This window comes from Saccopteryx bilineata, chromosome 1, assembly GCF_036850765.1.
Source record: "Saccopteryx bilineata isolate mSacBil1 chromosome 1, mSacBil1_pri_phased_curated, whole genome shotgun sequence".
NCBI classification, from domain to species: Eukaryota; Metazoa; Chordata; class Mammalia; order Chiroptera; family Emballonuridae; genus Saccopteryx; species Saccopteryx bilineata.
Window position 1 is genome coordinate 206,554,615 of NC_089490.1, and position 20,913 is coordinate 206,575,527.

At 53.8% G+C, this 20,913-nt stretch overlaps 1 protein-coding gene across 9 annotated transcripts in view; it reads left to right on the forward strand.

The window, feature by feature from the left end:
• Nucleotides 1-20,913, forward strand: part of CAMK2D (calcium/calmodulin dependent protein kinase II delta) — a 131,007-nt gene that overhangs the window by 49,499 nt on the left and 60,595 nt on the right. For 7 of the 9 annotated variants that reach the window (XM_066233977.1, XM_066233980.1, XM_066233976.1 and 4 more), the window contains exon 3: nt 11,275-11,334. In XM_066233977.1, the coding sequence (XP_066090074.1) occupies nt 11,275-11,334 (60 nt within the window). Of the gene's footprint in view, nt 1-11,274; nt 11,335-17,727; nt 17,878-20,913 lie in introns of those variants that run through there. The other 2 variants (XM_066233985.1, XM_066233984.1) reach the window with 1 other exon arrangement.

A 20,913-nucleotide genomic window follows, 5' to 3' on the forward strand; every position in this document is an offset into this window, starting at 1 on the left:
TCCTAATCTTGGTGCATTTGGTCACTCAGCGGGGTGTCCCCCACATGCCTTCCCACCTCGGTTCTCAGTGGAAGGCAGTGCTGGTTAGGCAGGGCAGGTAGGCCTCTGGCAGCCGGAGTTGTTTGGAAAGCCAAGGAGAGGCCGGGCTGCAGACCCGGCTTTCAGGGCATGTCGGGACGGTTCCTGTGCTCCGTCTGGATGAAGATCTTCGACAGAAAGCACCCCGTTCTCACCGGAGGGGGTGGCGGGCTGTCTCTTGCAGGTGTTGAAGACTGACACAGTGAGAAGGGGCACACACCCTGTCTCCCGGGCTCTGAGGTCTTCTGAGGTCCTTTCCAGAGGTCCCAGCAGCCCAGGGGGCACACAGCTGGCTAGACATCTGGAAAAGCAGAACTCCTCCTGCCTGGGGCTGGTGCGTGCTCCAGGCTGCTGTCCGATGCCCTGGTTGTGGGGACAGTGCCAGAGACGAGAGGCGTCTGCTGGGGTCACAGGCTCGGTCACCACTCAGTCACCAAGACAGCTGCTTTTCTTTGCTGAGCCTCATCTACCGAATGGTTTTATTTGATCAGGTGTGACTGTCATTAACTGAAACAACTCCCCCACCGTCTGTGTGTGTATAGGTGTGTTTTCTGATTTGTGACTGTTGGCATCCCTGTCAAAATGTGTTGGAAGTTTTAGTTTGTGTGTCATTTTGTAACAGAATCCTCTGCACGCGTGATTTGACTTACCTGCACTCTTTGACAGCAAAGCCGACATTTGTGTAAGCTTCTGATTGAACCAGGAGGGCTAGCAGACAGGCAGAGCGCCTGGTGATGTACTAGTCTATGTTCAGGGTCAGGGCGAATTAAAGTATCCCATTTGTATCTGGCTGCCTCTTATCATTGACAGAAACAGTCAGAAGCTGCCCATTTTCAGCTGGTGGGCGTGGAAGGAATTCTTGAGTTTCTTATTTCCCAGGAAGTATGGGGCAGATAGGAGGCCTCAGAAGTGGGTGGCCTTGGCAGCCGCCAGGCGCAGGCGGACTGACCTGGAGTGTGGTGTGCAGCCCTGACCCGACTCGGTGATGCCTTCGGGGTGGAGGCAGCGCCCATTGGTCACTCAGTCCCTGGTGCTCTGGGGCAGGGCAGGCAGGTCTGCAGGCCCCCACTCGCTCTCCCTGGCCTGCTGAGCCCCGTGACCTGGATGTGGTGGAGGACCTGTGTGCCCTGCGAGGAGGGTTTATGAGCACAGGCCACAGGAAAGGACACGCAGGGCCATCAGCAGTGCCCTGTGGCGGGTCCCCTGGAGCACGTGCTCTCCATGGGTCTGTGTCCACCTCAGCGTCGTGGCTGGAGATGAGCAGGCCCAGTGTCCTCCTTTTCTCAGTAAGAGGGATGGACGATTGAGGAAGGGCCACAGTGGGTGCAGGGAGGGAGCGCCAGAGTTCCTGGCTCGTTCTGGGCACATGCTGTACACATTTATTGTCTCCATGACCATTGCTTTTCCTCCTGGGAAGCGTAGCCCTTTATCTTGTGGAACTATTCCTTTTTGTTCTTCCTCTGGTGGATTTTTAAGGGATAATGACTACGTGAGCTGTTTGGTGTGTGGGTACACTCACTTATGTACTGAAACAAGAACGGTGCTTAATATGTTTGCATTAATACTTGTGGCGTGACATCTCACACTGACCAGCACGGGTGAGAATGGGTCTCTTGTTAGGAAGTCAGGGCCAAAGACACTGTTCTCAGTGATCATTTTACAATACACCCAGAGCTTGTGAGACTAGATTCTTGGGATGAGGCTCAAGATTTGTGCAGGTTTAATTTCCAAAACTCTCATCTCCTCCAAGAGGACTGTGATTAGCTGTATCTTTCCTTGCTGAGTGTAGAGAGACCTTGAACACCCTTTAAGAAGGTTGGAAATCCCAGGGACGTGTTGGGGCCATGGCCACGTTTAGAGAAAGAACCTCTGGTTCTGGCTGCTCTGTCATTAGCTCCATCGTTTTAGATCCAGTGCATATGGGTGTCTCTCCGGAGAGCTGGAGAGGTGTGGCCGGTGACATCTCAGAGGCGTGCTGGGTGACTTCAGGTAGACGAGTGGCCATTATTCGGACTGGGTCACTCAGAAAGATTTTGATAAGTTTTTACCATTACTTTCAATATAAAAGTTAATTTTAATTTTAGTGTCAAAGATGTTGTTTAGCATCAAGTGCATTTTAGTGACTTGGCTTTCATCCATTATTCATTAATCTATCTTTCTACATTGTAATTTCCAAAGAAAACAGTGGAGGCTATAGTAGTTACATGTTTATCTCTCTTGGTTCCCAAAGATATCTATTATTTATTCTGAAAAATGAACAGCTTTCATGATTATCAATGTAAAATCAAAATGTTCCTATGCAACACTGTTTACAATATTACTGATTTCTGCTTATTTTCACAATGTATAGACATTTCACTTTTTAAGTACTTTCACGGCTTTCCTCTCTACCATCTGGACCATTAGCGAGGGGTGCCTGTTCATGTGACGTCAGGTGTGTCAGGCTGGATGCCTCTACAGAGCCTGCACAGTGGCCGCGCTGCCGTCTGGACCTGGGGGCGCCCTCCTCCGTGACACACCCTTCCTGGCGCCACCCTGAGGTCCTGTCCTTCAGGGACCCCACACTGTCGTGGGTGGATGGGCCACTGCCTGTGTAGCTGCTCAGCACAGTGTTTAAAACTGAACTCAAGACTTTGATCTGTTAAGTTTGTTTTTAGAGTAATGGCCGTGTTTGCTGGGAGCTGCAGATGCTATTTCTGTGCTGAAACAGTGTTATTTTTCTAAGTAGAAGTTTGGAATTTTACATAGAGGTTTGGTAAAGGTTTCTGCAGCTTTTCCAGTAAATAGGAATTGATGGGCAGGAGAGGGAAGCTGTGTCTCCCTCTCCTGTGGCTCTGACCCTCGGACTGGCCGCGTCAGAGAGGGTGCGTCTCCTCCTCATCCCTCCGCCGCGTCCCTGACACAGAGAGGAGTACTCTTTCCCATCGGCTATCTGCGTCCTGCTAGATTCTGCCTGTCCACACAGCACCCACCAGGTCGTCGGTAGAGAGCAGGCTTATGTTGACGACTTGTAGCCTGACGTGTCTGTTAGTTTGCCTAGGGGTTTGGGTGCGTGTGCACGCATGCACACACACACCAGACTTGGAATTCTGTGTTCGTTTATGTGATACATGGTCATTCTGTTAGAACAGCATCACGCAGAGATGTCTTCACAGACCTGCCTAGTTTTGCAGGCACAGTGTTTATGAACCTTTTGATTGAGGTCCTTGCCTGTGGCATTTCCTTCTCCGGTGTCATCCTTCATGCTGACACCGACCTCATTCTTCTGAAGTAACAGTAACACTGCGCACTAAGGTTCTCGCCACATGCCAGCACTCATCTGTTTTTACTCAGAGAAGTCTCAGCAGCTCCACACGTAGTACTATTCATACCTTACCTCATGGAAGGGGAAACTGAGACACCCTGGCACCCTGGACCCAGATGGGACAGCTGTGGAGTGCACGCCCTCACCCACCACTCTGTCCTGCCCTGCAGACCGGAACTGCCACCACCCCTCATCAGAATCTGTGTTCTGCGCAGCAGGAAGCCCTGCCTCCTGGCTCAGGGCCGCTGCAGGCTCCTGCGGGTGCCCGTCTGGCGGCTGAGGTTGTCCACGGCGGTGTTTCTCCTGACTCAGTGGGGTCCTCATGCTCCCCTTCTTGTCCAGAGTGTACTCATGCCATCCAGCTGGAGGACCCCTGCTGTCCTTGAAGCCAGGGTGACGTCCCCTCTTCCATGCATCTGACAGAACGGTGGCTTCCTCACAGCATGTGCCCGCAGCACTTACTGGGTGCCTGTGTGTGGCGCTTCCCTCGTCATGGCCAGTCTTTATCTGCTGTGGCTTTCCTCTGGACCTGCCCGGCTTCATGCCCGCAGCCCCCAAGCATAGAGTTGGCACTTGTGCAACAGGTCAGTGTTTAACTCTGTCCTCAGGGGACCAGTGTCCAGCCTAGACTGTGAGAAGATTGAGGCGTCCTGAACCTGGCTGAGCCCTTTATTGACAAGAGAAGGTGTCCCGTGCCCTCCACTGGGAGTGCATGTCCCACTGCTGACTTCCTGTAACCACACTCTGCCCGGGCGCGTGGCTGTGTCCTGGGTGCTGCGTTGGATCCTGCTGGTGTTCTGTCAGGGTTTCCTGTGCAGATGGTGCAGGGTTTTGAAATGCCTGAAACCAGACCAGCACACCCACTTCCAATAGTTTCTGTCCTCTGGGCATGTAAGAGGTGGGAGGGAACAGTGAGTGTGCAACGCCCGTGTCTGGGAGCGGGCAGCCAGCGAGGTGTCAGGGCAGCAGAGCACTGCGGACAGGCCGAGGGACTCTCCCCTCACGTTCCAGGCGTGGCGGAACACCCTCTGCATCGTGTGCCCAGCTGTGGTCATCTGACTCGCGTGTGTCCAGGGGAGCTGGGGGGATGGAACTCGGAGACCCCGCAGCTCTCCATCCCTGAGGGAAGTGCTTGGCCAGCTCTCCTGAGGAGTGTTTGAACTGCACACTTACCTGAGTGATGGTCGAGGGACACCGCTCGTGTTTAATCTGTTGAACACCAGGATGGTGTCATTTCTAATGTTAAGTAAGACAGATGCCAGTTCACAGGTCTTTGCATGAGTTCAGCACAGTTGAGGGTGAGAGGTGGAGGCTCTGAGGAGTCTGGGCTCCTGACTTGTGGCCTATTTTAAGCAAAAGTTACCTAAATAGAAGATTGATCCATACTTGAACTGTCATTTATATCTCATTAGAGGGTCTGACTAAAGGGGGGCTCATGGGGTGTGAGCCCCTCGTTAGGTGGTAACTCTGTAGCTTGGCATGAGCCCAGGATGGAGTTCTGCACGGCTGTGGCATTTTCTATGACCGGAGAGGGGTCTGCTGGCTGCGCCGTGTCCCTCGCTGTCTCTGCACCGAACGTGGGGAATGAATAGTGTGTCTCACTGCTTGGTGGTAACACGAGAGTGTTCACATGACCGATGGGAAGAAGGTGGAGGGGGGCACATCTACATGTGGGCGTGGCCAGCGGTGATACTGAGTCTCTGCGGCAGGAGGTGTGCGTGCCGGGCGCTGCCACTGCGGCCCCTGGCTCCACACTCAGCGTGTGACGGGAGGGGAACGCCTGACCTGCCTCTTGTGCTCCTGTCTCTCTGGGTCGCAGTCTAGTGTGGTACTGTTTCTGACCCACCTGCCTCTCAAACGTATGAATATGAATACACCTCACTGGCCAGGCACCCCACGCTGTCCCGGAGACCAGTGTCCATCGCTCAGACCTGTCGTTGGGAGGCCGTCGCTGGTCTCGGGACCCTGCACAGAGCAGTGCATATCACTCTGTGTCCAAGGACAGATTTCCCCTGGAACAGAGGGCGTTTTTCCTCCAATTCTCAGTGACCAGAGGAGACGGGTTCTGTGGGGTAGGAGGCCGGGGCTGGCCGGGGATTCTGGGTTCGGGTCATAGGGTATGTCCATTTCAGGAAGGGTCACTGCACAGTGCAGGCAGTATGTATGTGCAATCTTCCATTTGTGTTCACACTTCAGTATTTTTGAAGTGGCGGACAAGGGACGTGCCCTGGGCTGAAAACCCTTGGTCTCCACCTAGCGCTCTGAGAACCCTGGGAGAGGTGTGGGGTCAGAGAGAGGTCAGAGAGAGGGCCAGAGGGAGGGTCAGAGAGAGGGTCAGAGAGAGGCAGGGCGTTCCAGTGCGGGGCAGCGCACTCTGTGCACTGAGTTCGGAGGACACAGGGCACCTCTGGGAGTCTAGGGAGTCTGTATGGCTGGAGGAGAGGTGGAAGGTGGACAGTGGAGGGGACCACGGACCAGGCCGGCGGTGGTCAGCGGCTGGTGGTGCTGATGGTTGGAAGGAGGTCAGTTACCTCGGAGACATTGAACGGGTGGTGGAAAGTGAGCCACTGGGGCTGAATGTGAGGACTTGCACCTCCTGATTCTGGGGAGGTGGCTGTTCAGGGAGTGGCTGCGAGAACGGTTACCGTGGGCTGGGGGAGGGAGGGACGCCAGGGAGACCGGGCTGCAGCCAGCAGAGGTGCCAGCCTGGGGCACGAACGAGCAGATGACGTGGCTCAGAGTGCGCCTGATCTGTGCCTATCTCAGCTCCAAGCAGGGCCTGCACTGAGCCCCCAGCAGCTGGGCAGGGGGCGGGGAGCCCGGAGCTTGTGGAATCCCAGTGCGGCCTTGGAGTGGGCGCAGCACGGAGGAGGGTGACCGCCAGGCCCAGGGACCGCGTCATGAAGTGGAAGTAGCCTGGATTCTGAACGGCACGTCTTCCCCGTAGTGGGCATCATGGGTGGGGGCACGCTGGGGAGTGGAGGCCACCCGCCATGCAGGCGGGAAGCAGGAGAGCCCCACAGTGGGCTGTGCTCCTCGGTGCACTTGGTGCACGGCACCCACTTCACCTCTGCCACAGCTACCTGGGCGCGCACGCCATTTACACAGTCACCTCGTGTTTTCTCCCAAAGGTGAACTTTTCATCAGAACCATTGAATCTTCCCCCGACTCCGTGGGCATGTTACCATTTATGGAACTGTTCTGAGGAGTCAGGCATGTCCCTTTGCGAGGCTGCAGGAGGACCTGTGGTGTGACTGGGCCATGTCTTGTCCACAGAGGCTTGTCCAGCCAGCCAGTGTCTCCGCAAAGTGTTTTCAGCTGTTTCCTGAAAAAATGTCACATATATGTGTTTTTCAGTTGGAATCTGTCATTTTTCAATACATTTTTTCAAAAATAAAAATACTGTTGGGAAAAGAAGGTAACATGAGGATAGGGACAGGGAGATCAAGCGCAAGCTCTGTGCACGGTTATGGGCTTGTGCACGGTCAGCCGTGGGTGAACGGTGGCCAGGTGTTGGCTTTGACTGCAGGACACCGCTGGAGGAGCATGGTCACAGCCCCCGTGTACAACTCCCCAAGTCCGGGCTATAAGGGGCGTGCGGTGCGGGTGACCCCTTGCGCTGGGGTGTTGTGTTCCGGGCAGAGCGGCTACGGACAGCGCTGGGATCCAACAAGCTCCCGGCTCCCCGCCCCCTCCCAGCTGCTGGGGGGCCAGTGCAGGCCCTGCTCATGGCTGCGGATGAACACAAGTCAGGAACTGTCCTCAGTGTCAGTGGCAGACAGACACTGGGCAGATGGCTGGGGTCTGTACACTCGCAGGGTAGGGGTCCCTTCATTCCTGTGCAGGACGTTGTTGGACAGCGTAAAGGTTGCAACATGGAAGCAGGTACTCTTCCTCTCAGAGTTCAGAAGGAGCCCGAGTCAGTCCAGGTGGCATCTGAGGTGCCTCCTGTGCGTGTGGGCTCTGGGTCAGCGGGTGGCAGGAAGCTGTGCCCTAGCGCAGCCCCAAGACTCCCCAGGGCTTCTGGCTCCAGGGGTCCCATCTTATGTGGTCACCTCTCCTGCGCAGTGGCCCGCCAGTGACTCGCTCCAGCCAGTGGAGTGTTGCTTCTGTGGTTAACTCTCTGTGATCTGGGAAAGCAGGCTCTGTCCCCGGTGACACAGACGAGCACGGTGCCCTGCCAACAGCATCTGCTGCCTAGGACAGCCTCCAGCCACAGCCCGTGGGAGCTGCACGGCCACCAGGACTGTGGCAGGGAAGCACGTTCTCCCCAGTCAGGACAGCAGGGACCCTGTGCTGTGTGCGGCAGAGCCTCCATCCTGTGTGCCGCCTGGGAGACCTTGCCGGGCGCAGCGGGTTCGCACAGGGTCCTGACCCTCTGGCTGTTCTGGTAGCTGCTGTGGTTGTGGTGGTTTGCTCTGCAGCTGTGGAGAGCTCATCCATGGGCAGGTGTATCCGTTCTCCGGGGCTACCATCAACAGCACCGCACACTTCAGCAACAGAAATTCATTCCTCCAGTCTGGAGGCTGGAATTCCGAGATCCAGGTGTCGGCAGGCTGGTTCCTCCTGAGGCTCCTCTCCCTGGTGTGCAGGCGGCCATCCCCTGCCTGTGTCCTCCTGTGGGCGCCCCTCTCTGCAAATCATCTTTCTAATCTCTTAGAAGGGTACCAGCTGTATCAGAGTCGGGCCCACCGTAAGGGCCTTATTTTACCTTAATGACCCATTTAAGAACCCCAGCCCCAGGTGCAGTCCTCTTCTGAGGTACGAGGGTTAGGACTTTAGCACAGGAGTTTGGGGGGGGGAGGGGCCCAGTATAGCCCATGGGGACAGGCCACCGGAATTCTGTAATTATGCTCTTCTCTGAGCTGTCACTCAGTACCACTTTGATCAAGAAAGGTCTTTTACTACCTTGTTTTTCCTTAACATAACTATACCTGAATCAGATTTTTAATATGGACATTAATCTATGCTAATGATTCTATTATATATCTCATGGCTTTGCATATGTATTTGCATATTTCTGTCTCCACAACACAGCTGTGAAATCTATAAGCAACATATTCCATATGCTCACATACAGCACTTCAGTTTTGAAGATGGTGTTGGTGCACTTTCCAAATCTATGTTTTGTGTCTAGTTGTATTATTTCTAAATAAGAATATTCTAGAAGTAGCTTCTCTTAAGAATGAAGAGATGGAGGGTTGAAGAATTTGCATTTAGTTCAAAGATGTGCAGTTTTAGACAGTGGTCTGGCCGGAGGGTGTCTGTCTTCACATTTGGTGATTCAGAGATAATGGGTGCAGAGTCACTCGGACACTAGTATTAACATGCATTCACATGGCTGTACGTGTTTACATGTGTGTCAGATCAGTGTGTGTGTGCACGTATGTGCACATGGGGAAGATGCATACATGATTAGAAATAGGTGATCTGTTACAGGGTAAGTTGTATACAGGTGTTTTATGCTAGTCTATTCAAATTTATATTTCTGTTATTTCCAGAGAAAGTTTTTAAATTTAAATAATCACTTATGCTAATACATAGTGGGTTCATTATTATTTGTGTTTTTTTTTTTTTTTTTAAATTTTCTGAAGTGAGAAGCGGGAGGCAGAGACAGACTCCTGCATGCGCCTGACCGGGATCCACCCTGCATGCCCACCATGGGGCGATGCTCTGCCCATCTGGGGCATTACTCCATTGCAGGGGTCCCCAAACTTTTTACACAGGAGGCCATTTCACTGTCCCTCAGACCGTTGGAGGGCCGGACTATAAAAAAAAAACTATGAACAAATCCCTATGCACACTGCACATATCTTATTTTAAAGTAAAAAAACAAAACGGGAACAAATACAATATTTAAAATAAAGAACAAGTAAATTTAAATCAACAAACTGACCAGTATTTCAATGGGAGCTATGGGCCTACTTTTGGCTAACGAGATGGTCAATGTGCAATTCCATATTTGTCACTGCTGGCCGTAACAAGTGATATATGACACACTTCTGGAGCCGTGACGCATGCGTCCCACGTCACCGGAAGTAGTACTGTACATGAGTGATGCCGCGCTTTGTGGCACCGCTACATACAGTACTCCTCTCACTGACCACCAATGAAAGAGGTACCCCTTCCGGAAGTGCGGCGGGGGGGCTCTATAAATGACCTCAGGGGGCTATAGTTTGGGGACCCCTGCTCCATTACAACCAGAGCCATTCTAGTGCCTGAGGCGGAGGCCATGGAGCCATCCATCCTCAGTGCCTGGGCCAACTTTGCTCCAATGGAGCCTTGGCTGTGGGAGAGGAAGAGAGAGATAGAGAGAAAGGAGAAGGGGAGGGGTGGAGAAGCAGATGGGCGCTTCTGTGTGCCCTGACCGGAAATCGAACCTGGGACTTCTACATGCTGGGCTGACAGTGTATCACTGAGCCAACCAGCCAGGGCCTCATTATTGTTTTTAAATGAATTAAGTATATATTTAAAACGTCCTCGGCTGTAATAGAGTAACTGTTAACACATCCTGCCCACGGACAAAGGCACTGAGGTCCGGACCACCCAGTGAGGACTGTTGGTGTAGGCTGTGTTTGGGGGGCAGTTTGGAGCCCCCCATGTTCTCTTAAGGCTGATTTGTTACATTAGTTATAATGAGTGCTGAATGGCAGACCCCACTTACTCATGCTATGATCCAGGGAGACGCAGCCCCTATGCACTGTAGTGCTCATGTTTGTAGCTGCGGTGTGTGTCTTCCAGGGCTGCCTGGGGAGCATCAGGTCTGCATCTGCGTGAGGCTCCGAGCCAGACAGCCACTCCTCCGCAGGATCCTCGCATGTGTGTGCTCCTCCCCCAGTCCTGTGCTGGGCTGTGGCTTCTGTTATAATCACGTGCGTGGGAACCGCGACACACGGGAAAGAGCTCTGACAGTTCTTAAAGGGCAGGTTACCAGGGCCCACACCTCACAGCATGGTGCGGGCTGGCGGGAGGGAGGTGAGGGGGCGAGCCAGAGAGGGTGCTCTTGACTCAGACGCTGGCGGTGGGGTGGCCGCAGCCAGAAGGAAGGGCGTGGGGGCCATGGGGGGCAGGGTCTAGGGGAGATGGGGTGGAGAGTGCACGATGCCTGTGCAGAGGGTTACATGGAGTAACACCTGTTTGGTATTGGGAACCAGTGCCATCCCCATAAGTCAAGTTAAAAAAAGAGAAAGGAACCCCCCCAAAAAAGTTTTTTTTTTTTTTTTTTTGTATTTTTCTGAAGCTGGAAACAGGGATCAAAAAAGTTTTTAAATGGCCAGGGAACTAGGGTGGAGAAGAACAAGCAGTTGGAGACTTGGGGAAGTGCGGGGGAGTGGAGGGGGGCAGGGGGCAAAGGGGGGGGAGCCCGGGGAGGAGCGCGGGAAGAGGAGCGTGGAGAGGGGCGGAGAGAGAGGCGGGGAGGAGGACAGAGCGGAGCGCGGGGAGAGGCGGGGAGGAGTGGGGGGAGGGCGGTGGGGAGGGGCGCAGGCCCAGGGGCCGAAAAGGGGTACTGGGAGGAGGGCTAAGGGACCTGGGACAGCAGCCATGGGACATAGCGGGATGAGCATGTCTCTGTAGGACAGTGTGGGCGCGGCCAGCTCCAGACCTGAGTCCCCTGCTCTGGGTTCATGCCCAGACATGCCGTGAGGGCGGGCGCAGGACACGGGGTTCCGGGTCACGTCACTCCCTCGGCGCCAAGCCCACGGAAAAGAGTGCAATGAGGTTGTTACAGACTACCTGTTCATGTAACTCCAACTTCAAATGACTGGGTTTCAGACGAAATCACAGGATAAGTGAATGTGCAGCCTTTATCTCATTTCGTTACACTCTTGATTGTCTTAAACTTTTTTTTACCGAAGTTGTGATTTATTTTTCTGTTTTTGTTTTTATAACAGATCATCAGAAACTGGAAAGGGAAGCTAGAATCTGCCGTCTCCTAAAGCATCCCAACATTGGTAAGGAAATGCTTTATTTAATAATTGAATATTTGCAGCTATTATCAGATAGGTTTCTAACTTTTAGTCTTGGTTACATTTGATTCTCTAAAGTTTTTAAAGTTTTTCCAAAAGTAGCAGTTCTCTGTGGACTAACCTGAGGTATTATCAGGTGAATGCCGTCTTCAGGGGTCACTCACCTCAAGCTGATGGCATTGGAGAGACACTTATGCCTTCAGTCACCTGTTCTGTGGAAAAGGGACGTCATCCTCTCTGATTCTATTCCAGAAACTAGTAAAGCTGCTTTAGAGTATTCTTTCTCGTGGATTTTAAAACAGCATGGCAACATTCAAAGCAAGAGAGAGGTGAGGATAAGAAAGGCAGGAGGAGGAAGCAGAAGAGACACAGGCTGCTCTCTGGGACAAGGACTGGTCCTTTGGGAAATGTCCTGTCCCAGCCCTGCCGGCTGTGTGGGCACCAGAGCCATTCTGTGGTGGGGCTGAGGGCTGGCACGGGGCTGCAGGACCGCTGCCTGCCCTGTGGAGGCCCCATGCTGCTGGCCCATCAGAGGACCCCAGCGTCTTCTCCCACTGTAGGGTTCACTGCCACATTCTGCAGGCCCCTCAGGCTCTGGCTCTGTAGGCAGAAGTGGATACATAGCGGGGCCGTGCATTAGCGCCCGAAGGACCCGCTGGGGGAGCAGAGTGCGCTTCAGCATAACCACTGCTGCGCCTGTTCTGGGCAAGTGCCGTCCAGCCACAACCACATTCCGTAGATGGGGGCTCGCACAGGGAAGCCACTCTCCTGGCTCTGACAGCGGGAGGCTGGGCGGGGTGGCAGTTTGCAGCCTGTCCCCTGGGTGGGCGACGACATCTTGTGTTCATATGGTCTTGTCTCTATTTGTAGTCTCTCTGTGTAAGGACACCAGTAATACTGGGTCAGGGTCTGCCCTCATTACACCATGTTCACTGAATTAGCCTTTTAAAGATTAATGCAAATGCAGCCACATTCTGGGGCCTGAGGCCAGAGGTCACTATGATTCAGCCCAGAACTATCTATGGGGAAATCACACAGCACAGCCCTGCAGTTAAGAGAGCACGTTCTTGTTCAGGTTCCGGAGAAACAGAACCTTCATTTGAGCTTCGTTCTTCTGAAGGCGAGTAGTCACTGACTGTTCTGGACGGTTACAGGGTTTAACTGGCTGTCCTCAGTCCTTCCTCCTGGAACTGTCAGTGTGCGGTTACGGACACACTGCAAGTCCAGGCACTGTAGGACTAGTGATATTTAACAGCAACAATTTCCAGTATCTCGGCGCAAAAATCTTGAATGTGGTTATATTTAACCCTGAATTAATTATTTACTTGCAATGCAGGACAATCTTTTACTCTCATTGATCAGGAAAATGAATGAAATGTTTGTCACAAAACAGCAAAGGGTGGAAAACAAACCAGCAACAGGTTTGTGTAACAGATGACAAAGCAAATTTTAGCAGCCCCTCTCTAATCTGTAGACGGAGAATCAGGATAGGGCACTGGGATGGATTCTGAGCTCAGACAAACCTTGGGATGAGTTTGTGTGTATGTTTTAAGTAGCTGTTGATTATGTCTGGTTTTAATAGAGTATACACAGGAAATACTGACTGCAGAGTTTTGAGATAACTTTTGAAAGTGTAATTTAGAGTTCAATGATAAATCATTTATTTCTAGCATTTTGTAAGGCTAGCTGTGGTTTACTTAGGCAGAAAAGTTGTCACTTTAGGAAAAGTAGCTTTGTATTCCTGTTTATAAATTTAGAGATAGGATTTTTTTTTTCTTTAAAAATGTTCCACAAGTAGAAGAATTTGTTCTTTATATTTGATTTGTAGTGAATCTGCTTAACGAAATCGTGATCTTGGCCTGGGGTGATGGTTGTGTCAGATTGGTGTTTGGGACTTGTTTTGTTGAATTTTACTTTAGAAAGTTAATTGCTGACTGGTGCTGCAGGGGGCTGGAGTGGATGCACACAGCAATGTGACTTGAATTCTTTTTCTCTTAAATTTTTTTTTTACGTTTGGTACTTCAGTTGTGATGTGTATGTCCTGTGAAAAAAAACGGCAGAGGACGTATTTGGTAAGATTTTGTTCATGCTGTTGAAGGTGAGCAGCTCTTTTAGTTCATTGTTGAGAGGCGGTTCCACATCTCGAGCATGTCTATGTCAGCGCTCGCAGCAGGCTTGGGGTGAGAAGAGAATGCCCGCGGCCCCAGCTGGTCCCAGAGCTGAGGTCAGGCTGCGGGTTCTGCGTGTTCAGCATCCTGCAGTCTCGGAAACCTCCTCTTGCATTTGTTCTATTCAGAAAATGTAGGGTTTTACCTACAAATACGTGATTTGCATCTTATCTAGGGAAACAGTCCCCTGTGGGTATCAGTGGTTTTGCATTTCTGTTGGCTATTGGTTTAAAAAAAAATACATTGCATTGTCATCATTGACCTATTTTTCAATAAGGACAAAGCTCTCACTTTCAAATTGAAGTGGCGATTTAATGTTTTTGAGAAATAAAAGAAGAAAGAGAGGAAGGGGGAATGAGGGGGGGACATCAACTCATTCCGCTTAGTAGTTGTGCCATTGATTGCTTCTCATATTTGCCCCGATCGGGGCCTAGACCCATGACTTTGGGGTTGAGCCCCCAACCCTGGGCTTGAGCTGGCACCCTGGGTGCTCCAGGACAACACTCTATCCCCTGCACCCCTGACCAGGGCCCTTCAGATTGTTACACAGCCATGAGGTGAGTGTTTCGATGCCTGCACTTGACTCCCCAGTTATAGAGCCACAGCGGCCAGGTGAGGGACGGGACGGGACGGGACGGGAGGTGCGCAGCGTGCACATCTGTGTGCTTGGGGCCGCCATCTCCCTCCAGGACGAGGGCTCAGCCCCGACAGCAAAGCAGTGCCCATGCTGGTGTGGTGAGGGGCTGCGGGAGGCCAGAGGGCCAGAGGGCAGAGGCACGTGTGCAGCCCTGAGCGCTGTGATCTCCTCTGACCACAAAGCTGCTGCTCAAACGCCAGGGATTGTAACTGAAGTGCTGGGACAACAGAGAATCCGCTGCAGACAAGTGTGGACTGGAGGGTGCGGAGACACAAGGAGAGGCCAGCTGTGGATGTCCTCCTCGCCTGCAGACCACAGGAGCCTGGGGGTGCTGGCCAGAAGGGTCGACGGGGACAACAGTGCGGAGCCTCGGCTTTGTGACGAGGAATTTGATCTCTAATGTGTAGAAATGGGGAATGTTGGTTTCTTAGAAGATGAGAAGCATAACTATTTGGAGTCAGGAGAAACTGATGTTGAAAGGACAGTTGGAGGTGGTTGGAATGAATTTCTGTGTGATGCATGAGCAGTCTTGACCCAGGGCCTGAGAGTGGACAGCAGGAAGGGTGGAGCCCAGGGACAAGGACAATGAGATGAGGCCACGCCCCCTCCGAAGCCAAAGTCAGTGACTTAAGGTCCATTCTCCACCTGGGGTGATTGTGCCCCTTTGCTCTCTCCTGTCCTGGGGACGTTTTGGCTATAGATTCTTCCTCCATAAAGTTGCATTTTGACACCACAAGTTTTTCATCGAGTTTGGGGTATTTTCAGAGACCAGTAGAGTTACGGACCTTTGAACCATAGATTTCATAGTAAACCAAAACAAACCTTTTTTGGATGAAACACAGTAAAATGCTGTCTTTAATGTGACTCTCAGGAAAACGTTGATGACCTTGAATTCCTATAGAAAGACTTGCACATTCCCTCCGTCCAGCTGTCTTAGCGCAGTGTGGGGATGAGGTTGTGCACCGCAGCCTGGGGTACAAGTCCCACTCGGCTCACTGGGAAGTCGAAACCCCAGACAGGACCCCTGCCAACCTCACGTGTATTTATGGCTCCTTGTAGTTCCCACTGGATCTGTTAGAAAAGGAGCAGTGTTAGAACTCAGGTGTGTGTTGAGAGAAGAGAACGCACCGCCTCTAGTTCAAGTGCACGTAGACAGTGGCCGCAGGCAGCCTCACCTGGGCCTGGGCCTGGACCTGGGCCTGGACCGGTGCTGATGCTGGCTACGGTCACACCTTTAAAACCCACTCTTACAACAGGATTTCTGAGGCAGCCTCGTCAAGCCTGCTTCATTATCTCGCATACTCGAGGGTGGTGGGTCTGTCTCTCAGGTGGTTTTGACGGGTCTCCCCAGTTGGTCTGGATTGGTGAGACGTGCCCATGATGTCCCCCGGGGAGCTGGGGCACAGGTGTGACTGGGTCCTGAGGTTTTTCATGAACCAAATATTTCTGAGAACAGTTGAGCACAGTGTTTATGCTGTATTTGTTTTTAACTTAGGAAAATTTTCATATTTAAATAGGGAAGTGGGCGATTCCAGCTGCATTTTAAGGAGATTACTTTCCAGGTCTGACATTTCCCCCTAGAACCTTCCTGGTCTGAGTCCCTCTGACCTGCCCCCCCCCCCCAAAGGAGTGCCTCCGCCCCACACCCTCCACCTGGCAGGACTGTCCCCCACTGCTGTATCTGTGCCACTTACCACGATGCAGTGTATTTTCTACCACCAGCTCTCAAAGTCCTGGAGGCAAGGTTAGCCTGTCAGCCGTCTGTCTTGTGCCAAGCCTGTGCTTGGTACATACGTGTACGAATCCAGCAGCGAACGGTGCACATGTCTATTAGGTGTAGGGACTCTGAAGGGGAACAACCCTCCAATTAACATAATTAGAGGGAAAAAGTAAACTTTGTTAACATTTGAAGACTGTTTCATCCAGGCGCAGGGCTGTCTGCAGAAGCTTGGTCTCCTCCTGCTGAAATGTGTGTCGGTGGCCTTGGGCACGCCCACAGCTGCAGGGACTGAAACCCAAGCTCCAGCTTGCCTGGTGTCGCCTGGTGGGGCAGGTTGGCCAGCCCCGTGAGTCAGCCTCCTTCTGCTCCTTGCCTGAGCTGCCCCAGGTCCCAGACGGGCCCTCCAGTGACCTGTGGTGTGGTCCCTGCCTTGCAGGAGTCTGACTCATGTCCCCTCCAGACACCTGACTGCAGGCTGCTTGCCCACCTTCCTGGGGACACTGTCACCAGACTGTGCTGTGCTCAGGAATGTCTTATTCATAAAAAGGACATTCCTTTTAAAAAGCACCTCAAGAGGGTGTGACAATGGTTCCCTTGGTATTTTACTATCACGTGGCACTCAGATGATCATAGTAACGAATGACATGGTAGCTTCAGGACCTGGTGGGACTTCGTCACTCTCTGACTGAGGAGCTAAAGCAGTAGGCAGTGGAAATAGAAATCCAGGAAGTCACGTTTTATTGAACTAGTCTCCCAGTGCGTATCAGCCAGCAGGGTCCTTCGTGCTGCTGTGGTCTGGTCCCTCCAAGGGCGTGACCCTTCCATGGGCGCTCAGCCAGTGGGTCTGGCCTGTGCCTCTGGCGTGTCCTGTATAGCAGAAAAGGCATGGATCTTTTCTGCTCGCCAGAGGCCCTGGGGAGCAGAGCTGTGGTTTCACGACCTCTCTGTGGAAAAGTAAACAAGCCTCGAGGCTGGGCGTGGGCACTACACAAGGAAAGAGGGGAGATGGATAGCCGCCTGCCCACATCTGACCTGGGGAGAACCTGGCCAGGTCCTTCTCAGAGACACTGTGGTACCTGTGGGCTTAGCTCAGCCTACGCTGTGCAGCCGACCCTGCTGCTGGCACCTGCACGTGAGGAAAGTGGTGCGGAGCGAAGGGGACAGTGCTGGCCGTGGCCACGCGCCTGATTTCTATACATCTGGACTCTCGCCCACCCCTCCACCTCCCAGCCCCCATGGGTCACAGCCTCCATGAGAGAGCCTACTGCATGGGGACCCCGATGAGGCGGTCAGGTGCCCACAGCAGCTGAGCCGAGACACTCCTGGGTGTGAGGTCCCTGACCAGGGGCTGCTTTGACCTGCACCGTCGCTGACCCAGCTGGGTGGGCACGGGAGTCTGTGTCTGTGTGTCTGTTTGCTTTGTGTTTTCATGAGGGAGGCGGCAGGGGATTCTGCTTAGGTTCTCAGGGACCACGCTGCAGAAGGCACTGTTCTCAGCCAGAGCCATCTGTCTACTCAGGCCACCACTGACTCCCGTCCTCTGCCCTCCAGTGGAGGTCTGGAGCGTGAGCCCCTAAGAATAGTAGGTCGGGCCTAGCTAGCCCTGTCATGTCTGCATGCTCACCACTCTTACCTCGTCTGCTTCCCCAGAAGCTGCCCTGGGTGGTCATGGTGTCCCCATTGTTTGCTTAGGTGTAATAGACACAGAACCTGGCCAGGTGGCCACACAGGGAAGAAGCTGTATTCACAGCAAACTGATTTGCCTTAGGGGACAGTTTACGAAGGGTGGAACCAGAATGAGAACCTTTGTTTGATTCCAAAGTTCACGTTTGTTCCCTGCAGCCTCCTTCCTCACTTCCTGCTTTGCTGGGAGCCAGACGCTGCCTGGGCAGCTGGTCTCTGTGTTGGTCAGGCTCTCGTCTGTGCCAGCACAGTACCCAGCGTGGTGATGACCCAGTGGAGCGTGGCTGTCGTGGAGGCCCGGACTGGGTGTCAGAGAAGAGGTTCGTGCTGTCTGCAGGTGCTCATGCACGGTGCTGGCAGAGCCATGGACCTTGAGGAGCCAGGTGTAGTGGGACAGAGCCGCCCCAGAGTCATGGGAGCTGAAATGAGCTGGTTCTGGGGGCGGGCGGGCAGTCACCGTCTACAGCGTGCATGTGTAGACTGTCTGGACCAGCTGCTAAGCAGCTCCCACTCTCCTCGCTGGTCACTGAGCGCTGGGGAGAGACTGTCCCCATCCCTACCCTGCCTCAGCTGCTGCCCATCCCAGTGAAGTGGCCCGTGGTGACCGCCTTCCCCTGATTCAGTCCAGTGGCACGTAGCTGCTCTGGCCGCACAGCACGGCCTCGGGTCATGGTGAAAGTGTGAGTCATCTACGAGGCCCCTGTGACACCAGCGAGTCCCTCTGTCCTGGCCTCTGGGGCATCTCAGCGGTGGTGCACTCCCCCATGCTGGGCAGCCACTCCCCCCAGCAGGCATTCTGTAAACAGAGTGTACCTCGTCCCCACGCGCTCCCCCCCCCCACACACACACACCCAGACCTGCAGCTGGGCTCCAGCTCCCTGTCCTGCCATGCGTCCTGGCCGCACCATTCCTGTGACAACCTACCGTCTCCAGCAGCTCCTCTCGTGTCAGTGACCTTAATGGTGTCTGAATGTCCTCCACCCTGACAAGGGGCCACGGACTGGACTTTTCCAGCCTCTCCTCTTACCCCTTCCTGCTCTGCTCTGGGGGGAGGGGGGACGCCTGTTTGCCTGCCCTTTGTCCTGAAACCCTGCCCTGTGTCCCCAGCACTCAGGCTGCATTCTAACCCCCTGACGTGCAGAGAGCCTCTCGTGTCGCCCTGGACCGAGCATGCCACCCGTCTTCGTCCCAAGTCAAAGTTTTGGTCTTTGCTTAGCACCTTCGCGTCCACTCTTCCACCAGGGAGAGGCCCTCTCTCCATCTGTGTCGGAAAGGTCTCTGACCACATCCCTCCACCCACCTGGGCACCTGGGTATTGTCAGGGCAGGGCGCCATGCAGGCTGGCACGCAGCCCGTTTAGGTGCCCGTACTCCCTGCCCTTCGCTCCTTAGGTGTGGAGGCCGCATTCACGTTTTCTTTAGAGATGAGTGTGGAGTCACGGAGTCAATGAGCACAGACTGGTGAGCAGCACGCCTGTTCCGTGCTTGGCTCTCGCAGGCCACGGTGCTGCTCACACTGCCTCTTCTGATTCATAGCTGGCAGTCGGGACACCTGGGAGGGAGGCCGCAGGTTAGAATGTGAGCTCTCACTGCACACAGAGCCCTGCCCTGATCCCGGCTGCCCCGACCCCAGGCTGCCCCGACCCCACGCTGCCCTGACCCCACGCTGCCCTGACCCCAGCTCTCCGGACGGGCAACGCCCATCTCTGGGCCTCTCAGGCTTCCTGTGGTGTCCGGGCCCAACAAAAGGCTGCATTTAGCTTCCCTGCGAGGATAATGAAACCAAACACGAGCGAAACCGAGGTGGAGAGATAAGTCCTCACCAGCCAGCTCTAAATAACTCCCTTTCATAACCCACCCCCACTCTGCTTCCTTTTTCCACTTGACATGTTTTATTTTACATTATTCTGGGGAACAAACAGCACTTAGAAGGGGCCCAGTTTTGGACATAGATCTACTTTCAGAGTTGTAGGAAGGTCACTGCTGATGTAAGATTGCGCTCGGCCTGTAGGCCTCAGCCTCACTCATCCATCCATCCATCCCTGTGTCCATGCTTGCTGGGCACCTGGGGCAGGAGCAGAGAGGTCTGATGTGGAAGCGAGGCCAGCCCACAGGCAGTGAGGGGACAGGCTTTGCAGGGAGAGGGCAGGGCCTCGGGGACGGAGCTAGAGCCTGCGGCCACGTGTCCTGGTGTGGCCTGGAGGGTGTCGGGGTCACCAGGGAGGGGACAGGCGTCCTCATGGTGTAGGGCCTTTGCTCTGCTCCCTGGTGGGGTGGGACTGTGGACCAGATCCATGCTGAAGCCCTGACCCCCAGCGTGGTGGCACTTGAGGTGGGCCCTAGTGAGGTGCCTGGGTTCCCACATGGTCACCAGAGGTACTCTCCATCTGAGGACATGCGAGAGGGTGGCCATCTGCGAGACAGGGAAAGGACTCCCCAGACCAGCTCTGCTAGCACCTTGACCTGGGATGTGGGGCCTCCCAATGGAGGATCAGCGTGGACTGCGTGAACCTGCGTGTGATGTCCGGTGTGCGGCCATGCTGGTGCGAGGTGGGGCTCTCAGACATAAGGAGAGAGGGAGCCAGTGCCCCGGCTGGAAGAGGGTCGCTCTGGGTGCTCTTCTGGAGGACCACACTGGGTGTCTGCGGGCAGAACCCACGTGGGTGGCAGGGCTGCCACAGCAGAGGGGACTCCAGCAGAAACTCTGAGGAGTTGGGACGGTGGCCGTGGGGAGAAATGGGCAGGGTGGGGGTGTGGTGTTGTAATGGAAGCTGAGGGTGTGTTTCTGGCACGTGGATTTGAAAATGCCAGTGAGACTTCCACAAGGAGACGTTAGGTCAAGAGCCGGTGAAGACCATCTGGAGGTGACAAGCTGCAATCTGAATATTAACTAGCCTGTGGCCTGAGATCAGCACCCCTCCCCCCGGGCTTCCACTCACAGGGTCAGCTGCAGACTTCACATAACACAGACACAACAGGAGTGCAGCCCACGGAGCCTGCAGGAAGGGCGGCGGGCTGCCCAGCGGCACGTCCACTTTCTCCCCTCTCTACCCACATCAGGGAGGGCGGACTGGTTTTGTTTTTGTTTGTTTTTTCCCCAGGGCCTGAACAACGTATTCTGGAGACTGGTTTGAATATACTGCTTTCTAGAACAGGCACCCCATGTTTGATGGGCACCCTGGCCCTCCACAGTGCTGCTCACATGCTGAAAGAAAACCTCCTTTTCCTTCCTTTTTTTGAAAACAAAATCCATAAAAACTGATACTGACACCTTCGCGTTGCTGAGGACTGACGTCTGTCCCGTCGCAGTGAGTGCACTTTGTGGGACCCTTTCTCGTGTGGGTCACCATTCCCCTC